Raw genomic sequence first — 17,930 nt, forward strand, 5'->3', positions numbered from 1 at the left:
TGTTATCAGCTGTAATTGTAATCTATATTGCTGCTCTCTACGTTGTTAAATAAATCTAGATGAAAATACCAGGAAATAAAAGCTGAAATTTGGATCTGTCATCCGATATACTTTGGACCTGGAGCTCAATTGTCTTCGGTGTATAGCTAAAACAAAGGAATTGACCTTGCCGTTCCAATAATTTTGGGAGGGGGATGTGTGTGTCATCTCCCCACTGGAGAATATGATGTGCTTAAATGTTTCTGGGCCAGGCTGCAAATGTTAGCAACGTTAGCCACATTTCCTAGCAAGCAAAGAGCGGCATGCATTGTTAACATTGATTCTTTTGATCTATAAAAATCTATTAATACCTGTCTGATTGTTTTCTTCATCTGGCAACGTAGCATTCAGGAGCAAGACAACAAATTTGAGTCCAAATTCAAACTCAAACTCAAATTCAAACCTTACAGTCCAAATCTGATAATCAAGAGTCTTGCAGCAAAGTTCCATCAGGTATAATCCAATCACAAAAGCCGTGGGATCCGCGTTACAACGCAACGGTCCATTGGGTACACACTCTTATATATGCTTGCAGTCTCATCCCCTCTGGATGCGCCACAGCGGTTCACTTGCTGCTGATGGGTTTCTAGTCTCCACCCCTCTGTTTGTATTAGACTGGGAATGGAGTATTTTAGACGTAGGTTAGGGTACAATGTTCACGAGGTCACGTGTTTTATGTGTATCGACGGCTCGTTTGGTATTACAAGAAATATGTCTGAGAACAATATGAGCGCCATGCTGTCCGTCAGTCCGTCCAGGGGACTAGTGGATGAAAAGTTCCGAGTGGTTGTGCAGAATTTGTTCTCTGGACAAGACGTCACTCTGCACTCCCTACTGCGCTCTGAGGATGACGACCTCTGGCAGGCTTTTGGACATTATGTCAGCGATGATGAAGGAACCGTGAAAGGTTTTTAACTGATTTCTCCGCTTTATCGCACCTTGCAATTTACGTGTTTGCGCAGTATTCTGAGCAGCTCTTTATTATTACGTCGACAGTTATTTCATTACTGTATGTGATGTTGTCAAATGCTGCTCTATAATTTATACTGGAATCAGTGGCATGCACTGATTTGTTACCAACCTCCAACTCTTAACTGTTAAGTCCTGCTTGTTTTGAGGTTCAGTGTGTGGGGGAAAACTCAGACAAGGTCATATTTGTTCGTATTTACTGTTTCATTCTGTTCCGTTTCTATTCTAATAGCAACCATACAGAATGGATGGTTAAAGCATTGACAATTGCTTACTTAGAACTTGCGGTTTATTAAGATATGAAGACACAGCTTACAACTTACAGGTTCACGTGTGCACAGCGTGTTCCAATTTTGTGTTTCACCTCAATTGTCCCCCGGAACAACATGTACTATCCGCACAGCAATCCTATTGCTCCATCTTTCTTCTTTTTTTTCTTTGAAGTACAGTATCTTACTCCAAACTACCACTTGGTACGAAAACATATTAAGACCACAAAGAAAATGACTTAACCAAAGTCTCCTTCTCAACATAAACAAGGGTATCAATTCCATATGCCCTGAGGAGAAAATGCATTCAAATATCCCTTCTGGACTTGAACTATCATCACAGATACTAAATCCCAACCAGATATTGTACCCAACAGAACAGATGCATATACAGTACATTTCTTTTTTCTTTTTCTTTTTTTTCCATTTTCACTCAAAATCACCATACATTAATGACATCAACACTTTTTTCATTTTTTTTTTTTCTTTTTTCATTGACCGAAGTGTCCTGAGTACTGTCACTGAATAAAGTCTCTCAGGTAGTGGGGTCTGATAACTTGACGACCTGACCTGTTTGTGACAGTGTTTCGGTCTCCTGCCAGACTCTGCTTTACTATTCCAAGTTTTACTTCACCATGCACAGTCCCTGTGTCCGTAGGTGTGGCGGATGTGCCAAAGTTGCGCCTAAGGTGACGGCGATTCCTTCGCAGAACGCCCCCTGACTCCAATTCCACCTCATAAGACCTGTGGCTTACCGGTCTGATCACCTTCGCAGCTCTCCAGACCTTGTGCGGCTCAAATGGCTGTACTCTGACACCGTCCCCTACCTTAAGAGTGTCCATGTCCTTTGCAGAGCGATTGTAATATTTTTCCTGTCTCCGCCTACTGTCAGACAGGCCTGGTTTGTTGTCTGTTGTCTGGTTCCAGCAGAGTATCTTTGGTAGGAAGGAGGGTCCTCATCCTCCTGCTCAGCAGTCTCTGTGCTGGGCTAGTATTAAGACCTTGGCTTGGCGTGTTGCGATGATCCAGTATGGCCAAGTATGGATCCCGTCCTGAAGCCTTGGCTTTAAGCATAAGCCGCTTAGCTGTTTTTACTGCCGATTCGGCCTTGCCATTGGTTTGGGGGTATCCCGGTGAGGATGTACGATGTTCAAATTCCCAAGTCTGGCTAAATCGCTGGAACTCCTGCGATGCATATTGGGGCCCATTGTCAGAAATAACAATGTCCGGAATCCCCTGCCGTGCAAAGTGGGCCTTCAATTTTCTAATTACTGTGCTACTTTTGGTATCAGGCAGATAATCTATCTCCCAAAAGTTAGAGTAATAGTCCACCGTTACCAGATAGTCCCTGTCTTGGAAGGAAAACAAATCTGTTCCTACCTTGGCCCAGGGCCTGAATGTCACGTCGTGAGGGTCTGTCACGTCTGTTGCTTAGGGTCTGCTGACCTGCATATGTCACATTTGGAAATAAAAGTCTTTATGTTCTCGTTCATCCCTAGCCAGTATACGCAGTCCCTCGCCCGTCTGAGGCATCCTTCCACCCCGAGATGTGAGGAGTGGATCTGACGCATGATGTCATCTCTGAGCGTATCCGGTTTCACTGCCCTTTCTCCCCTGAAAGTGATTCCATCCTGGAAGCTCAGTTCATCCTGGAATGAGTGGAAGTGCTGGATGTCGGTTTATTTATTGGCCACCCTGTCATGATCAATCTTGTTACTTTCTGTAACTTAGGGTCCTTTTCTGTGGCAGATTTGATAGGTAGGTAGTTAACCATGGTCACTGACTCTAGCTCTGTTTCAATGACCCCCTTACTACTCTCACTCAAATAAGCCCTACTCAATGTATCGGTCAGCAGCATATCCCTGCCTGGTATGTCGATGACACTAATATCATACCTCTGCAGCCTAAGCAGCATCCGCTGTAGTCTTTTTGGAGCGCTCAGCTGTGGTTTTTTGTGTATATTTTCTAGAGGCTTATGGTCACTGTGTACCGTCACATGCCTACCATAAGTGTACTGCTGGAATTTCTCCATCCCAAAAACTATTGCTAAGCATTCTTTTTCAATTTGGGCATAGCCCCTTTCCGTTGGCGTTAGCGCCCTGCTTCCAAATGCCACTGGTTTACCTCTCTGTGTTAGAGCTGCCCCTAGCCCTGTCTCCCGAAGCATCACACTGTAGCATCAACTCATCTTCCTGATTATAGTATACAGGCGCATTCGCTATTTTATCTTTTAGCCTTTGGAATGCTGCACTGTGTACATCAGTCCATTCCCACAAGCTCTCCTTGTGAGTGAGCTGTCTCAAAATTTCACAATCATCTGACAGATGATCATAAAACTTTGAGAGGTAATTGACCATACCCACCAGCCTTTGCACCCCTTTTACGTCAGTGGGCCTCGGCATTTCCCGGACTGCGCGCACTTTCTCCGGGTCAATCCGTAGTCCCTCGGCTGTGAGTAGGTGTCCAATGTAGGGTATTTCCTGTTGACGCAGTTTAAACTTATCGGCATTAAGTTTAATGTTTTTCTCCCTGCACCTTGTGAGAAACAGCTTAAGTTTCTCGTCATGGTCTGCGCTAGCCTCCTGCTGTGTCGCCCCTTCACCAGTGACCAAAATATCATCTGCTATGATGTATATTCCAGGTAAGCCCTCCAGCGACTACATGAGCTTCCTTTGGAAGACTTCCGGTGCTGGGCTTATTCCCATTGGCATTCTAAGCTAGCGGAAACGGCCAAATGGGGTGGCGAATGTAGTGAGGTAGCTAGACTCATGCCTCTTTAACATGCCAGAAGCCGTGTTTTACATCACAGAATGTAAATACCTTAGCCTTTGACATCTCCGGGAGAATGTCATCAATCGTAGGGAGAGGGAAATGGCTTCTTTTCAGTGCCCTATTTAGTGGTTTGGGCCCCTCCGAGGAATCGCCACCTTAACGTGGTGGAGGGGTTTGTGTGTCCCGGTGATCCTGGGAGCTAGGTTGTCGGGGGCACTGTTAGCCCCCAGTAGGATCTCCCAAGGCAAATTGGTCCCGGGGGAGGGGCCGGACTAAGAGCGATTCAAAGACTCCCATGATACGGCCACACAAAGACCCAGTTACCTCGCCCGGAAAAGGGAAACCGGGGCCCCCTCCTGGAGCCAGACCCGGGGGGGGGGGAGCTCGTCGGCGAGCGTCTGGTGGCCGGGCCTTATCCCATGGGGCCCGGCCGGGCACAGCCCGAACTGGTCACGCGGGGTCGCCGCCCTGTGGGCTCACCACCTGCAGGGGTCGGCATCGGAGTCGGGTGCTTTGTCCAACGGGCAGTAGGCAAAGGCGGGGATCCGGGCGTGCTGATCCTCGGCGTCGCAGACTGGTTCTGGGGACGTGGAACGTCACCTCTCTGGTGGGGAAGGAACCGGAGCTAGTGCGGGAGGCGGAGCTGTACCAACTAGAAATAGTTGGGCTCACCTCCACGCACAGTACTGGTTCCGGAACCAAACTCCTGGAGTGGGGCTGGACTCTGTTCTTTTCTGGAGTTGCTCAAGGTGAGAGGCGCCGGGCGGGTGTGGGGATACTCACAAGCCACCGGCTGAGCGCCACTGTGTTGGAGTTCCACCCGGGGAATGAGAGGGTCGCCTCTCTGCGACTACGTGTCGCTGGGGGGAAGGCTCTGACTGTCATTTGTGCGTATGCACCAAATGGCAGTTCAGAGTATCCGGCCTTCTTGGAGTCATTGGGTGGCATCCTGGAAAGGGTGCCACCCGGAGACTCCATAGTTCTGCTGGGCGACTTCAACGCTCACGTGGGCAATGACGGAGAAACCTGGAGGGGGGTGATTGGGAAGAACGGCCTGCCTGATCTGAACCCAAGCGGTGTTTTGTTATTGGACTTCTGTGCTGGTCATGGATTGTCGATAACAAACACCATGTTCGAGCATAGGGTAGCTCATAAGTGTACTTGGTACCAGAGCACCTTAGGCCAAAGATCGATGATCGACTTTGTGGTCGTATCATCAGACCTGCGGCCGTATGTCTTGGACACTCGGGTGAAGACAGGAGCAGAGCTGGTGGTGAGTTGGATCAAGTGGCCGACAGACCCGGTAAACCCAAACGTGTAGTGAGGGTGAACTGGGAACGTCTGGCGGAGGCCCCTGTTCGCGAGGTCTTCAACTCCCACCTCCGGAAGAACTTCTCATGCATCCCGGGGGAAGCTGGGGACATGGAGTCCGAGTGGGCCATGTTCAAAGCCTCCATTGCAGAGGCGGCAAGCAGGAGCTGTGGCCAGAAGGTCATCGGTGCCTGTCGGGGCGGCAACCCAAGAACCCGCTGGTGGACACCAGCGGTGAGGGAGGCCGTCAAGCTGAAGAAGGAGGCCTTTCGGGCTTGGCTGGCCCGGGGGTCCCCTGAAGCAGCAGACAGGTACCGGGTGGCCAGAAGGGCTGCAGCTTCGGCAGTCGCTGAAGCAAAAACCTGGGTATGGGAGGAGTTCGGGGAGGCTATGGAGAAGGACTTTCGGTTGGCCTCGAGGAAGTTCTGGCAAACCATCCGACGACGAAAGCAGGGCTTGTCTCAGGCTGTTTTCAGCAGGGAAGGAGAACTGCTGACCCGGACTGGGGATATTGTCGGGCGGTGGAAAGAGCACTTCGAGGAGCTCCTGAACCCGAACAACACGTCCTCTGTGGAAGAGGCAGAGCCTGAAGACTCGGGGGAATCTGCACCTATATCCCTGGCGGAAGTTGCTGAGGTAGTCAAAAAGCTCCTCAGTGGCAAGTCGCCGGGTGTAGATGAGATTCGCCCTGAGATGCTGAAGGCTCTGGACATTGTTGGGCTGTCTTGGCTGACACGCCTCTTCAGTGTCGCGTGGAGATCGGGGACAGTATCTGTAGAGTGGCAGACCGGGGTGGTGGTCCCCATTTTCAAGAAGGGGGACCGGAGGGTGTGCTCCAATTACCGGGGTATCACACTCCTCAGCCTCCCTGGTAAAGCTTACTCTAGGGTACTGGAAAGGAGGCTCCGACCGACGGTCGAACCTCGGATTCAGGAGGAGCAATGTGGCTTCCGTCCTGGCCGTGGAACAGTGGACCAGCTCTTTACCTTGGCAGGGTTGCTGGCGGGGTCATGGGAGTTTGCCCATCCAGTCCACATTTGCTTTGTGGACTTGGAGAAGGCCTTCGACCGTGTCCCCCGGGGAACCCTGTGGGGTGTACTGCGGGAGTATGGGGTACCGGGGCCGTTGTTACGAGCCATCAGGTCCCTGTATAACCAAAGTGAGAGCTGTGTCCGCATTCTCGGCACAAAGTCAAGCACGTTTCCGGTGGGTGTTGGACTCCGCCAAGGTTGCCCCTTGTCACCGGTCCTGTTTGTGGTATTCATGGACAGGATCTCAAGGCGCAGCCGAGGTGAGGAGAGTGTCCGGTTTGGTGACCTCAGAATCGCATCTCTGCTTTTTGCGGATGATGTGGTTCTGCTGGCTTCATCGGACCGTGACCATCAGCACGCACTGGAGCGGTTTGCAGCCGAGTGTGAAGCGGCCGGGATGAGAGTCAGCGAACTATGGTCACGAGCTTTGGGTAGTGACCGAAAGAACGAGATCGCGTATACAAGCGGCCGAAATGAGCTTCCTCCGTAGAGTGGCCGGGCTCAGCCTTAGAGATAGGGTGAGGAGCTCGGACATCCGGAGGGAGCTCGGAGTAGAGCCGCTGCTCCTTCGCGTCGAAAGGAGCCAATTGAGGTGGTTCGGGCATCTGATCAGGATGCCTCCCGGGCGCCTCCCTTTGGAGGTTTTCCGGGCTCGTCCAACTGGGCGGAGACCCCGAGGGAGACCCAGAGCCCGCTGGAGAGATTATATATCTCTCCTGGCCAGGGAACGCCTCGGGATCCCCCAGGAGGAGCTAGAATGCGTTGCTGGGGAGAGGGATGCCTGGAATACCCGGCTTTGCCTACTGCCCCCGCGACCCGACTCCGGATAAGCGGGTGATGATGGATGGATGGATGGATGGATGGATCTATGCAGATCCTCGGTTTTCCATTCGATTTTGTCTCCAAGACCATACTGCTTATCCAGTCGGTGCTGCGCTCCACTGTTCCTCTTTAAGAGGCGTCATCATAGCAACTGGCACTCTGCGCTTTGGCAGTTTCACTGGAGGCACACTGTTGTCAATTTCAATTTTATATTCCCCCTCCAAACAGCCATCACCAGAAAACACATCTGCAAAGTCAGCTTTGATTTTTCCTATTGACAACGAAGCTTCACCTGGTTTTTCACCTGTGACAGGCCCTAGTTCCTTTTTCACAATACTATCAATGGCCAGTATATTTTCATACTGCACTTTAATTAACTTCATGGCCTCACTGGCCTTCCTGCCCAGTAAAGGAATTCTGTCCTTCTGGTCCACTACTTGGAACTCCAGCCTGTACAGTTTATTGTTTCTGGGGTTCCTAACCATGACCTTGCATTTACCAAGTGGACATAGCTTGGTCTTATTGTACATCACAAGTACCTTCTCAGTGTGCTCCAACTGAGTGTTTGGGTTAAGGTGATGTATGGGGATAATATTACAGGTAGCCCCACAGTCTATCTGGAAATGAACCAGTGTTTTGTCCAACACCATTCCTGCAAAAAGCTACTGGCCCCTACTGTGGCTCCCTTTCACTTGGTTTACAGCCTCATTGCCCCCACTTGTTTCTGTCACTATCAAAACATCGTCATATGAATCACTGTCATATTCTGACACAACATGCACTGCCTTATTTTGCTTACTGCTCTCGGTTTTTGATTTGCATTTAACAGCGAAATGATTTTCTTTGCCGCACTTTTTAAATTTTTTACCAAAAGCCAGGCACTTGTTCTTGTTTCACTCACGCGTTTTACCACAAAACCTGCAGCTGATCTCATTGTCACTTTTTTTCATTGCAGACTGTCTCATTGCATGCACTTCCTCCACTGTCTGTCCTTGCAGTGTTTTACTGTTCTCCCTTGAGAGCTCCGTAGCTCTACATATTTTTAGGCACTTGTCGAGTGTGAGATTCTCTTCCCTGAGCAGTCTCTCCCTCAATGTAGAGCTGTTTGTGCCGCACACAATTCGGTCCCGTATCAAAGAGTCTTTAATGTCCCTGAAATTGCACGTGCTGGCTAACATTTTTTAGGCCATGACATACTTATCGACGTTTTCGTCTAATCCTTGATTGCGCACAAAAAATCTGTATCTTTCCACAGTCTCGTTGACTTTCGGATTACAGTGTGCGTCGAACAGAGTTATCATATTACTCACGGTTCCCTTTGCCGGTAGGCCGTCACTGGACAGCGTGCTCATTAGCTCCCGTCCACTCTCACCTATGAGGTAGTTAAAAAGCTTGAGCTTCGTGCTTTCATCTGCATCGGGCATCGTGAGGTCCAAGTACAGTGTGAACTCCTCCTTCCAACTTTTCCACGTCTTCTCTAAGTTGGCGGAATCCAACACGAGTATTGCCGGAGGTTTCAATCCTTCCATCCTGACTATTCTCCCCGTTTTCCCGCTGCTACGCACGTTAGTCACTTGGCTCTTCACAACTGATAGCCAGCTAGCAGCACGAGGCTAACTTACTATTATCGGCTACTACACGCTTGCACCACTGCCACCAGGTTTCATTCTGTTCCGTTTCTATTCTAATAGCAACCATACAGAATGGACCGTTAAAGCATTGACAATTGCTTACTTAGAACTTGCGGTTTATTCAGATATCAAGACACAGCTTACAACTTACAGGTTCACGTGTGCACAGCGTGTTCCAATTTAGTGTTACACCTCAATTGTCCCCCGGAACAACATGTACTATCGGCACAGCAATCCTATTGCTACAGTTACAGAGCATGTGTGTGTGGGAGGAACGTACCATGGCGTGGAGCCCATGGGTCTGCTCTGGAGCATGAAGCCGGTGCCTGGGAGTAGAACAGGACTCAGGTTAGCACCCTCACCTGTAATTTGGCCAGTAAACAGTTAATTACCCAAAGGGATGAGATGCATCAGGAACATTCAAGGTGTTTTGAACACTCCTCAGGTTGCGGAAGAAGGATCTCAGCACCCCGATGTTGGTGCACATCTCTGTGTACTGTGGCCACATCAGCCAGGGGTTCAGAGAGACGAAGGCGTTGGCTTGTGCCGTCGCCGAGCGCTGGTACATGGCACTGGGCGTCCGCAGGGTAGAGGTCACAGAGGGCGGGGTCAGAGGAACGCTCTTCCTGCCTCCAGGTGATTGCAACACTGCCATGCCAATGTTTGATCATGCAGTCTTCTGCAGCTATGCAGTATGTGAGTGCGTGTGTGCACCAGACAGGTAAATGTGTTATTCTCTTTGAGGTCCTGGACCTTTCCCTGGAATTTTGGACATGTGGGGAGGGGGTGGAGGCTTAGTGGAGTACCGTGCAGCCCTGCTTGCATCACATGGGTACGTTTCCATGGCACTGGAGTACATGTCACCAAAGGCCTTGTCAGACCCCTCTAGACATGTTGGAAAACAGTATTTTGAGGTACATGATAACTTATTATTTATTTCGTTTTTTAATTTAAGCTTTCATGTTTACATGGATTCCCCTCCGAGGAATTGCCACCTTAACGTGGTGGAGGGGTTTGTGTGTCCCGGTGATCCTGGGAGCTAGGTTGTTGGGGGCACTGTTAGCCCCCAGTAGGGTCTCCCAAAGCAAATTGGTCCCGGGGGAGGGGCCGGACTAAGAGCGATTCAAAGACTCCCATGACACGGCCACACAAAGACCCAGTTACCTCGCCCGGAAAAGGGAAACCGGGGCCCCCTGCTGGAGCCAGACCCGGGAGGGGAGCTCGTCGGCGAGGGTCTGGTGGCCGGGCCTTATCCCATGGGGCCCGGCCGGGCACAGCCCGAACTGGTCACGTGGGGTTGCCGCCCTGTGGGCTTACCACCTGCAGGGGTCGGCATCGGAGTCGGGTGCTTTGCCCAACGGGCAGTGGGCAAAGGCGGGGATCCGGGCGTGCTGATCCTCGGCGTCGCAGACTGGTTCTGGGGACGTGGAACGTCACCTCTCTGGTGGGGAAGGAACCGGAGCTAGTGCGGGAGGCGGAGCTGTACCAACTAGAAATAGTTGGGCTCACCTCCACGCACAGTACTGGTTCCGGAACCAAACTCCTGGAGTGGGGCTGGACTCTGTTCTTTTCTGGAGTTGCTCAAGGTGAGAGGCGCCGGGCGGGTGTGGGGATACTCACAAGCCACCGGCTGAGCGCCACTGTGTTGGAGTTCCACCCGGGGAATGAGAGGGTCGCCTCTTTGCGACTACGTGTCGCTGGGGGGAAGGCTCTGACTGTCATTTGTGCGTATGCACCAAATGGCAGTTCAGAGTATCCGGCCTTCTTGGAGTCATTGGGTGGCATCCTGGAAAGGGTGCCACCCGGAGACTCCATAGTTCTGCTGGGCGACTTCAACGCTCACGTGGGCAATGACGGAGAAACCTGGAGGGGGGTGATTGGGAAGAACGGCCTGCCTGATCTGAACCCAAGCGGTGTTTTGTTATTGGACTTCTGTGCTGGTCATGGATTGTCGATAACAAACACCATGTTCGAGCATAGGGTAGCTCATAAGTGTACTTGGTACCAGAGCACCTTAGGCCAAAGATCGATGATCGACTTTGTGGTCGTATCATCAGACCTGCGGCCGTATGTCTTGGACACTCGGGTGAAGACAGGAGCAGAGCTGGTGGTGAGTTGGATCAAGTGGCCGACAGACCCGGTAAACCCAAACGTGTAGTGAGGGTGAACTGGGAACGTCTGGCGGAGGCCCCTGTTCGCGAGGTCTTCAACTCCCACCTCCGGAAGAACTTCTCATGCATCCCGGGGGAAGCTGGGGACATGGAGTCCGAGTGGGCCATGTTCAAAGCCTCCATTGCAGAGGCGGCAAGCAGGAGCTGTGGCCAGAAGGTCATCGGTGCCTGTCGGGGCGGCAACCCAAGAACCCGCTGGTGGACACCAGCTCTTCAAGCTGAAGAAGGAGGCCTTTCGGGCTTGGCTGGCCCGGGGGTCCCCTGAAGCAGCAGACAGGTACCGGGTGGCCAGAAGGGCTGCAGCTTCGGCAGTCGCTGAAGCAAAAACCCGGGTATGGGAGGAGTTCGGGGAGGCTATGGAGAAGGACTTTCGGTTGGCCTCGAGGAAGTTCTGGCAAACCATCCGACGACTCAGAAAGGGAAAGCAGGGCTTGTCTCAGGCTGTTTTCAGCAGGGGAGGAGAACTGCTGACCCGGACTGGGGATATTGTCGGGCGGTGGAAAGAGCACTTCGAGGAGCTCCTGAACCCGAACAACACGTCCTCTGTGGAAGAGGCAGAGCCTGAAGACTCGGGGGAATCTGCACCTATATCCCTGGCGGAAGTTGCTGAGGTAGTCAAAAAGCTCCTCAGTGGCAAGTCGCCGGGTGTAGATGAGATTCGCCCTGAGATGCTGAAGGCTCTGGACATTGTTGGGCTGTCTTGGCTGACACGCCTCTTCAGTGTCGCGTGGAGATCGGGGACAGTACCTGTAGAGTGGCAGACCGGGGTGGTGGTCCACATTTTCAAGAAGGGGGACCGGAGGGTGTGCTCCAATTACCGGGGTATCACACTCCTCAGCCTCCCTGGGAAAGCTTACTCTAGGGTACTAGAAAGGAGGCTCCGACCGACGGTCGAACCTCGGATTCAGGAGGAGCAATGTGGCTTCCGTCCTGGCCGTGGAACAGTGGACCAGCTCTTTACCTTGGCAGGGTTGCTGGCGGGGTCATGGGAGTTTGCCCATCCAGTCCACATGTGCTTTGTGGACTTGGAGAAGGCTTTCGACCGTGTCCCCCGGGGAACACTGTGGGGTGTACTGCGGGAGTATGGGGTACCGGGGCCGTTGTTACGAGCCATCAGGATCCTGTATAACCAAAGTGAGAGCTGTGTCCGCATTCTCGGCACAAAGTCAAGCACGTTTCCGGTGGGTGTTGGACTCCGCCAAGGTTGCCCCTTTTCACCGGTCCTGTTTGTGGTATTCATGGACAGGATCTAAAGGCGCAGCCGAGGTGAGGAGAGTGTCCGGTTTGGTGACCTCAGAATCGCATCTCTGCTTTTTGCGGATGATGTGGTTCTGCTGGCTTCATCGGACCGTGACCTTCAGCACGCACTGGAGCGGTTTGCAGCCGAGTGTGAAGTGGCCGGGATGAGAGTCAGCACCTCCAAGTCCGAGGCCATGGTTCTCTGCCGGAAAATGGTGGATTGCTCTCTCCGGGTTGGGAACGAGTCTTTGCCCCAAGTGAAGGAGTTCAAGTATCTCGGGGTCTTGTTCACGAGTGAGGGTAGAAGGGAGCGTGAGATCGACAGGCGGATTGGTGCAGCGTCAGCAGTAATGCGGGCGTTGCACCGGACCGTTGTGGTGAAGAAGGAGCTGAGCCGGAAGGCGAAGCTCTCGATTTACTGGTCGATCTACGTCCCAACCCTCACCTATGGTCACGAGCTTTGGGTAGTGACCGAAAGAACGAGATCGCATATACAAGCGGCCGAAATGAGCTTCCTCCGTAGGGTGGCCGGGCTCAGCCTTAGATATAGGGTGAGGAGCTCGGACATCCGGAGGGAGCTCGGAGTAAAGCCGCTGCTCCTTCGCGTCGAAAGGAGCCAATTGAGGTGGTTCGGGCATCTGATCAGGATGCCTCCCGGGCGCCTCCCTTTGGAGGTTTTCCGGGCTCGTCCAACTGGGCGGAGACGCCGAGGGAGACCCAGAGCCCGCTGGAGAGATTATATATCTCTCCTGGCCAGGGAACGCCTCGGGATCCCCCAGGAGGAGCTAGAATGCGTTGCTGGGGAGAGGGACGCCTGGAATACCCGGCTTTGCCTACTGCCCCCGCGACCCGACTCCGGATAAGCGGGTGATGATGGATGGATGGATGGATGTTCACATGCATACGTATATACAGTCCCCTCCAAAAGTATTGGAACAGTGAGATCAATTCCTTTGTTTTCGCAATACAGTGAATACATCTGCGGTTCAGATAAAAAGATGAACATGTGGCAAGAGCTCAGAATTTCAGCTTTTATTTCCTGGTATTTACACCTAGATGTGTTAAACTACTTATAACATAGCATCTTTGGTATCAGGCCACCCAATTTTTTGGTGCGCAAAAGTATTTTAATGGAGAGTATTTAAGTAAAAGAAAGTAAATAACACTTAATATTTGGAGGCATATCCCTTGTTTGCAATAAGTGCATCAACCCTGCGACCCATGGACATCACCAAACTGTTGAGTTTGGACGAATTTCTCAGAATGTTTCTCCATAATTTGGCAGTCAGCAGCCATGCAAGCCCAAGTAATGACACTTCCCCCACCGTGTTTCACAGATGAGCTTGTATGTTTTGAATCATGAGCAGATCCCTTCTTTCTCTTCACTTTGGCCTTTTCATCACTTTGGAAGTTAATCTTAATGATGAGTTAGTCTCATCAGTCCATAAAACTTTGTTGCAGAATGTTTGTGGCTCATGTCTTTACTTGTTTGCAAACTGTTATCAGCTGTAATTGTAATCTATATTGCTGCTCTCTACGTTGTTTAATAAATCTAGATGAAAATACCAGGAAATAAAAGCTGAAATTTGGATCTGTCATCCGATATACTTTGGACCTGGAACTCAATTGTCTTCGGTGTATAGCAAAAACAAAGGAATTGACCTTGCCGTTCCAATAATTTTGGGAGGGGGATGTGTGTGTCATCTCCCCACTGGAGAATATGATGTGCTCAAATGTTTCTGGGCCAGGCTGCATTCACCATTCTGAAGGAGCATCCCCAGGTGTGCAGTGACCGGGTCGCCATGTTTGGACTGTCCTTTGGCACCTCCGTTGTCCTGTCGATGGCGGTGTACTCGTCCGTGATCCAGGTGAGAGAACATTGTCAGTGTAGAGAAATGGCACTCTGAAATGCGTTCTGCAAAACCTATGTTGAGGAAATATTTTTGTCGCTTTTCCTCCTCGTTCCTTTTACGTGGGTGAAGTTGTATTGGCAGCAATGATGTTGAAGAAGCACTCAGTCAATAGTTGTTCATTACAAATCTTTAGTTTAAAATAAAACAGATTAATCTGGGGAATCTGTGTGCTCCGTGCAAGAAGCTTCAAGAGACCAAAGAATTCCAAAGTAACAGTAGGAAGTATCCTTGTCTTTATACAATAAAGCTAAACAATCAACATCACATTGTCTCTCTTAACCCGCCTTAATATTTTCTGTCACTCTATGAAAGCTGAGCTGTCTTAACCTTTTGCCTGTCCGTAAGTCTTCATGTTTGTCTCTATGTGCTGCATCTTACATGTTTGTGTGGTTTTCTGTTTTATGACAAGACTTACTCATAATCCTAATTGAAGCAGTTCCTTTCATCATCGTCACGTTCACTTGGATTTTTTATCGAGTTATCGATAATTACACAAGAATCGGGAAAATAAAATTGTGTCGTATCACTAAGACTGGTGCTATTATATTCCCTAACCAAGGGCCTACGCTACCAAACCTATTTTCAATCTGATAATGAGTCTGCCATGTGGTACCTTATCAAATACCTTTTGGAAATCTAAATGTATGTCATAAACCCTGCTACCATCAAAGCCCTTGGTAGCTTCCTCAAAGAATGTGAAAGCTATGTTTGCTATCCCTTAAGATGTTATTACATTGAAGCCAAATGCATTTTAATGACATTTAATTTGGGTTTCGTGAAGGTTTTTTATTTTTTTATTTTTAAAGTGTTTTTCATGCGGCACCTTGCCTACGCCTCATATCAGATGCTACACCCCACCTGCTCTTTCTCTCCCAGCCCAGGTGCCTGGTATGTGTGAGCGGAAGCCACATGCAGCCACTGCGGGGATCTCTGGCTGACGTCTTTAAGGATACTGATAAGTGAGTGTCACCCTGCAGCTCTGTGTGGCGAAAGTGATCTGCAGTGTATCTTTCATTCATTCATTCATTCATTCATTTCATTTTATTTTGTTTTCAGAGATTCCCACAAGATCCGTTATGATGAGGAGCATCGAGTGATCTGGCGAGATCGTCTCTTGCCGATACCCTCCGACCCCAGCAAGAAGGTTGCTGTGAGTAAATATAAACTCTCTCTGCCTCATTGTTTATACACAGCGATGTGCACACCCCATTCTGTCCGTTCTGATTGGCTGGTGAGTGTTGTGCTGTAGATCACTCTTCCCATTCTGATTGGCTGGTGAGTGTTGTGCTGTAGATCACTCTTCCCATTCTGATTGGCTGGTGAGTGTTGTGCTGTAGATCACTCTTCCCATTCTGATTGGCTGGTGAGTGTTGTGCTGTTGATCTCTCTGCCCATTCTAATTGGCTTGTGAGTGTTGTGCTGTAGATCCCTCTGCCCTTTCTGATTGGCTTGTGAGTGTTGTGCTGTAGATCCCTCTGCCCATTCTGATTGGCTTGTGAGTGTGGTGCTTTAGTCACTGTTGGTTGTTGTGATCTTCAGGTGGGGCAGTTACAGTGTCCTCTGCTGTTGATCGTGGGTGAAGATGATCAGAGCCGCCCAGTCGCTGAGTCGGCTGAAGACGTGAGTCTGTCTGTCCCGCTCTCTATACCGCTGTCTGTACCGATGTCTGTGCTTCTGTCTTTACATACCAGTCTGTACATTTAGTGGTGGAGCTAGCCTTTCATATGTATGAGTGTAAGGCAAGATGAGATACACCGATCAGCCACAACATTAAAACCACCTGTTTAAACCAGTTTTTTCATGATTAAAAATGCTTTAAACTGTATAAACTTGTCTATAAACACTTAATATGTCATGAGTTGTTATGCTTACTTGTATAACTTTTTAACGCATACAATAGACAATGCTACTTGAAAAAATGTATTCAACAATTTGTTTCATGAATCATTCAAATATAGTATCGATGTTCGGGTACTCCATTGCTGCTAATGCTGTGTACCATGTGATTGAGAAATCTGCACTGAGACCCCAAAAAAACGTTTTAGCACACACGTATAAGCACACACAGACACACACAGGTCAGTTTTACTCTGCCAGTGGCTGTGTGTGAACAAAGCTTTTCCTCCAGATGAAGAAGATGATGGAGGAGGCTGGAAACAGTCATCTGTTGACCATCCTCTCCTACCCTGGGGCGGGACACCTGATTGAGCCCCCCTACACCCCGCACATTGCCTTTAGCAACTTCATGGTTACTGCGTCAGGAGGAAAAGGTACAGAACAGTGTGTGATATGTAAGATGTGGGGTAAGGAACCTGTTGCTTTGCATCTTTCCATTTTTTACTGATTGGCCTATTTGCTAGAGTGCACTAGACTTTATATTCATGTCTGCAGAATATGTGGGGTAAGGAGGAACCTGATGATGATCTTCTGTCATGTAGACCAAATGACTTCAGTGTGGTAATAACTATTGTACTCGCGGTATTGCGTTTTTTTCAGCTTCAGGTGCCAAAAAGGATAATTCTCTGTCTGTTTGTTCGTTTGTTCATCACGATGTAGTATTATGTGTCTGCCACAAGGGGGTGCCTCAGTTCCATTTGACCTCTGGTATTACACATTTATATTTACATTTACATTTTAGTCATTTTGCAGACGCTTTTAATCCAAAGCGACACTATTTTATACACTCAGTGAGCACTTCATTAGGTATTTATTTGACTTATTTTACTAGACTTTACTTTTATTTGACTTCTGCTGCTGTAACCTATCCACTTAAGAGTTATAATGCGTTGTGTGTTCAGAGATGCTCTTCTGCATACCACTGCTGTAATGTGTGGTTATTTGCGTTACTGTCACTAAATCAGTTGGTGCAACCAGTTTACATTAAGTTATGGCGTAACTCTGAATTTACGTTCAAACTAGCCTAAATTTGAACTTACGTTATACTGGGGCAAGAGGCTGCAGGTTGCCACTTTATTTAATTGCCAAGAAGGCTGTGGCTAACAACAGGCAAATCATTCACACCACTTCTGCAACATGATGTTAAAACTGAAACTGAGTAATACTCTCAGGTGATTGAGTTGGATCATCTGCCCAATGTGTAACCACACTGGAGAACTGGAGTTTGCTGGCATTAATTATTAAAATACTGAAATTGCAATTATCTATGATTGGCTCCGCCCACATACCTATGACACGTTGGGAGTTTTAATATCACTGCAAATCCACTTATTTCAAATAATGACCTTCTTCTCTTGTTTGCTTCGCAGTGGTGGCTCTCTGGGGAGGGGAGGTCAGTGCGCACTCTCGTGCCCAGGAGGACTCCTGGCACAGAATCTTGGCCTTCCTGGAGCAGCACCTGTACGGCCCAGACCTGAAAACCCCCGGGGCCCTGTGACCCCGTGCAGGAGGACCATCTCCGTCCACCATCCCCCTCCTGGCTACTCTGCTCTCAGGCCACCCAGGGGCATCCATTCCTGGTGCAGCGGTTTTCATAAACCTTTTAATTCACTTTTTAGTTTCCCCTAAATGTCAACAGATTATAATGGGGTTAATTAAGATAGCCATGTACATGAAAGGGGCACATGGCCCCATATTCCAGCTTCATCTTACTGTTTCTTTACAGTCTACCACAACCAATTAAAGCATGTGCTGCTTCCTTTGTCCGCCTAAAAATGTAGACATTTCAGCCGACAAGAACTCAACATCCAACTTGAGAAAATGTGGCGTTTTTTGTTGTGGCATGTGATAATTAGACGTTAGCCAC

The 17,930-nt window shown here is 49.4% G+C and overlaps 1 protein-coding gene across 2 annotated transcripts; it reads left to right on the forward strand.

Moving 5' to 3' along the window:
* The first annotated feature begins 750 nt into the window (after window positions 1-750).
* Window positions 751-17,825, forward strand: LOC133119217 (peroxisomal succinyl-coenzyme A thioesterase-like). Of its 2 annotated transcripts, XM_061229722.1 has the most exons (12): window positions 775-946; window positions 9,093-9,192; window positions 9,290-9,480; window positions 9,589-9,718; window positions 11,475-11,503; window positions 12,521-12,525; window positions 14,003-14,122; window positions 15,044-15,126; window positions 15,224-15,317; window positions 15,707-15,787; window positions 16,296-16,437; window positions 17,434-17,825. In XM_061229722.1, exons 1-12 carry the CDS (start codon window positions 775-777, stop codon window positions 17,559-17,561), a joined length of 1,275 nt encoding a protein of 424 aa, XP_061085706.1. In that variant the 3' UTR covers window positions 17,562-17,825. The 2 variants fall into 2 exon arrangements, with proteins under 2 accessions (XP_061085705.1, XP_061085706.1); XM_061229721.1 differs by lacking the exons at window positions 11,475-11,503; window positions 12,521-12,525 and having other exon boundaries at window positions 751-946; window positions 9,589-9,758.
* Window positions 17,826-17,930: the final 105 nt, after the last annotated feature.

Source organism: Conger conger, chromosome 19 (genome assembly GCF_963514075.1).
Source record: "Conger conger chromosome 19, fConCon1.1, whole genome shotgun sequence".
In the NCBI taxonomy this organism is placed as follows: Eukaryota; Metazoa; Chordata; class Actinopteri; order Anguilliformes; family Congridae; genus Conger; species Conger conger.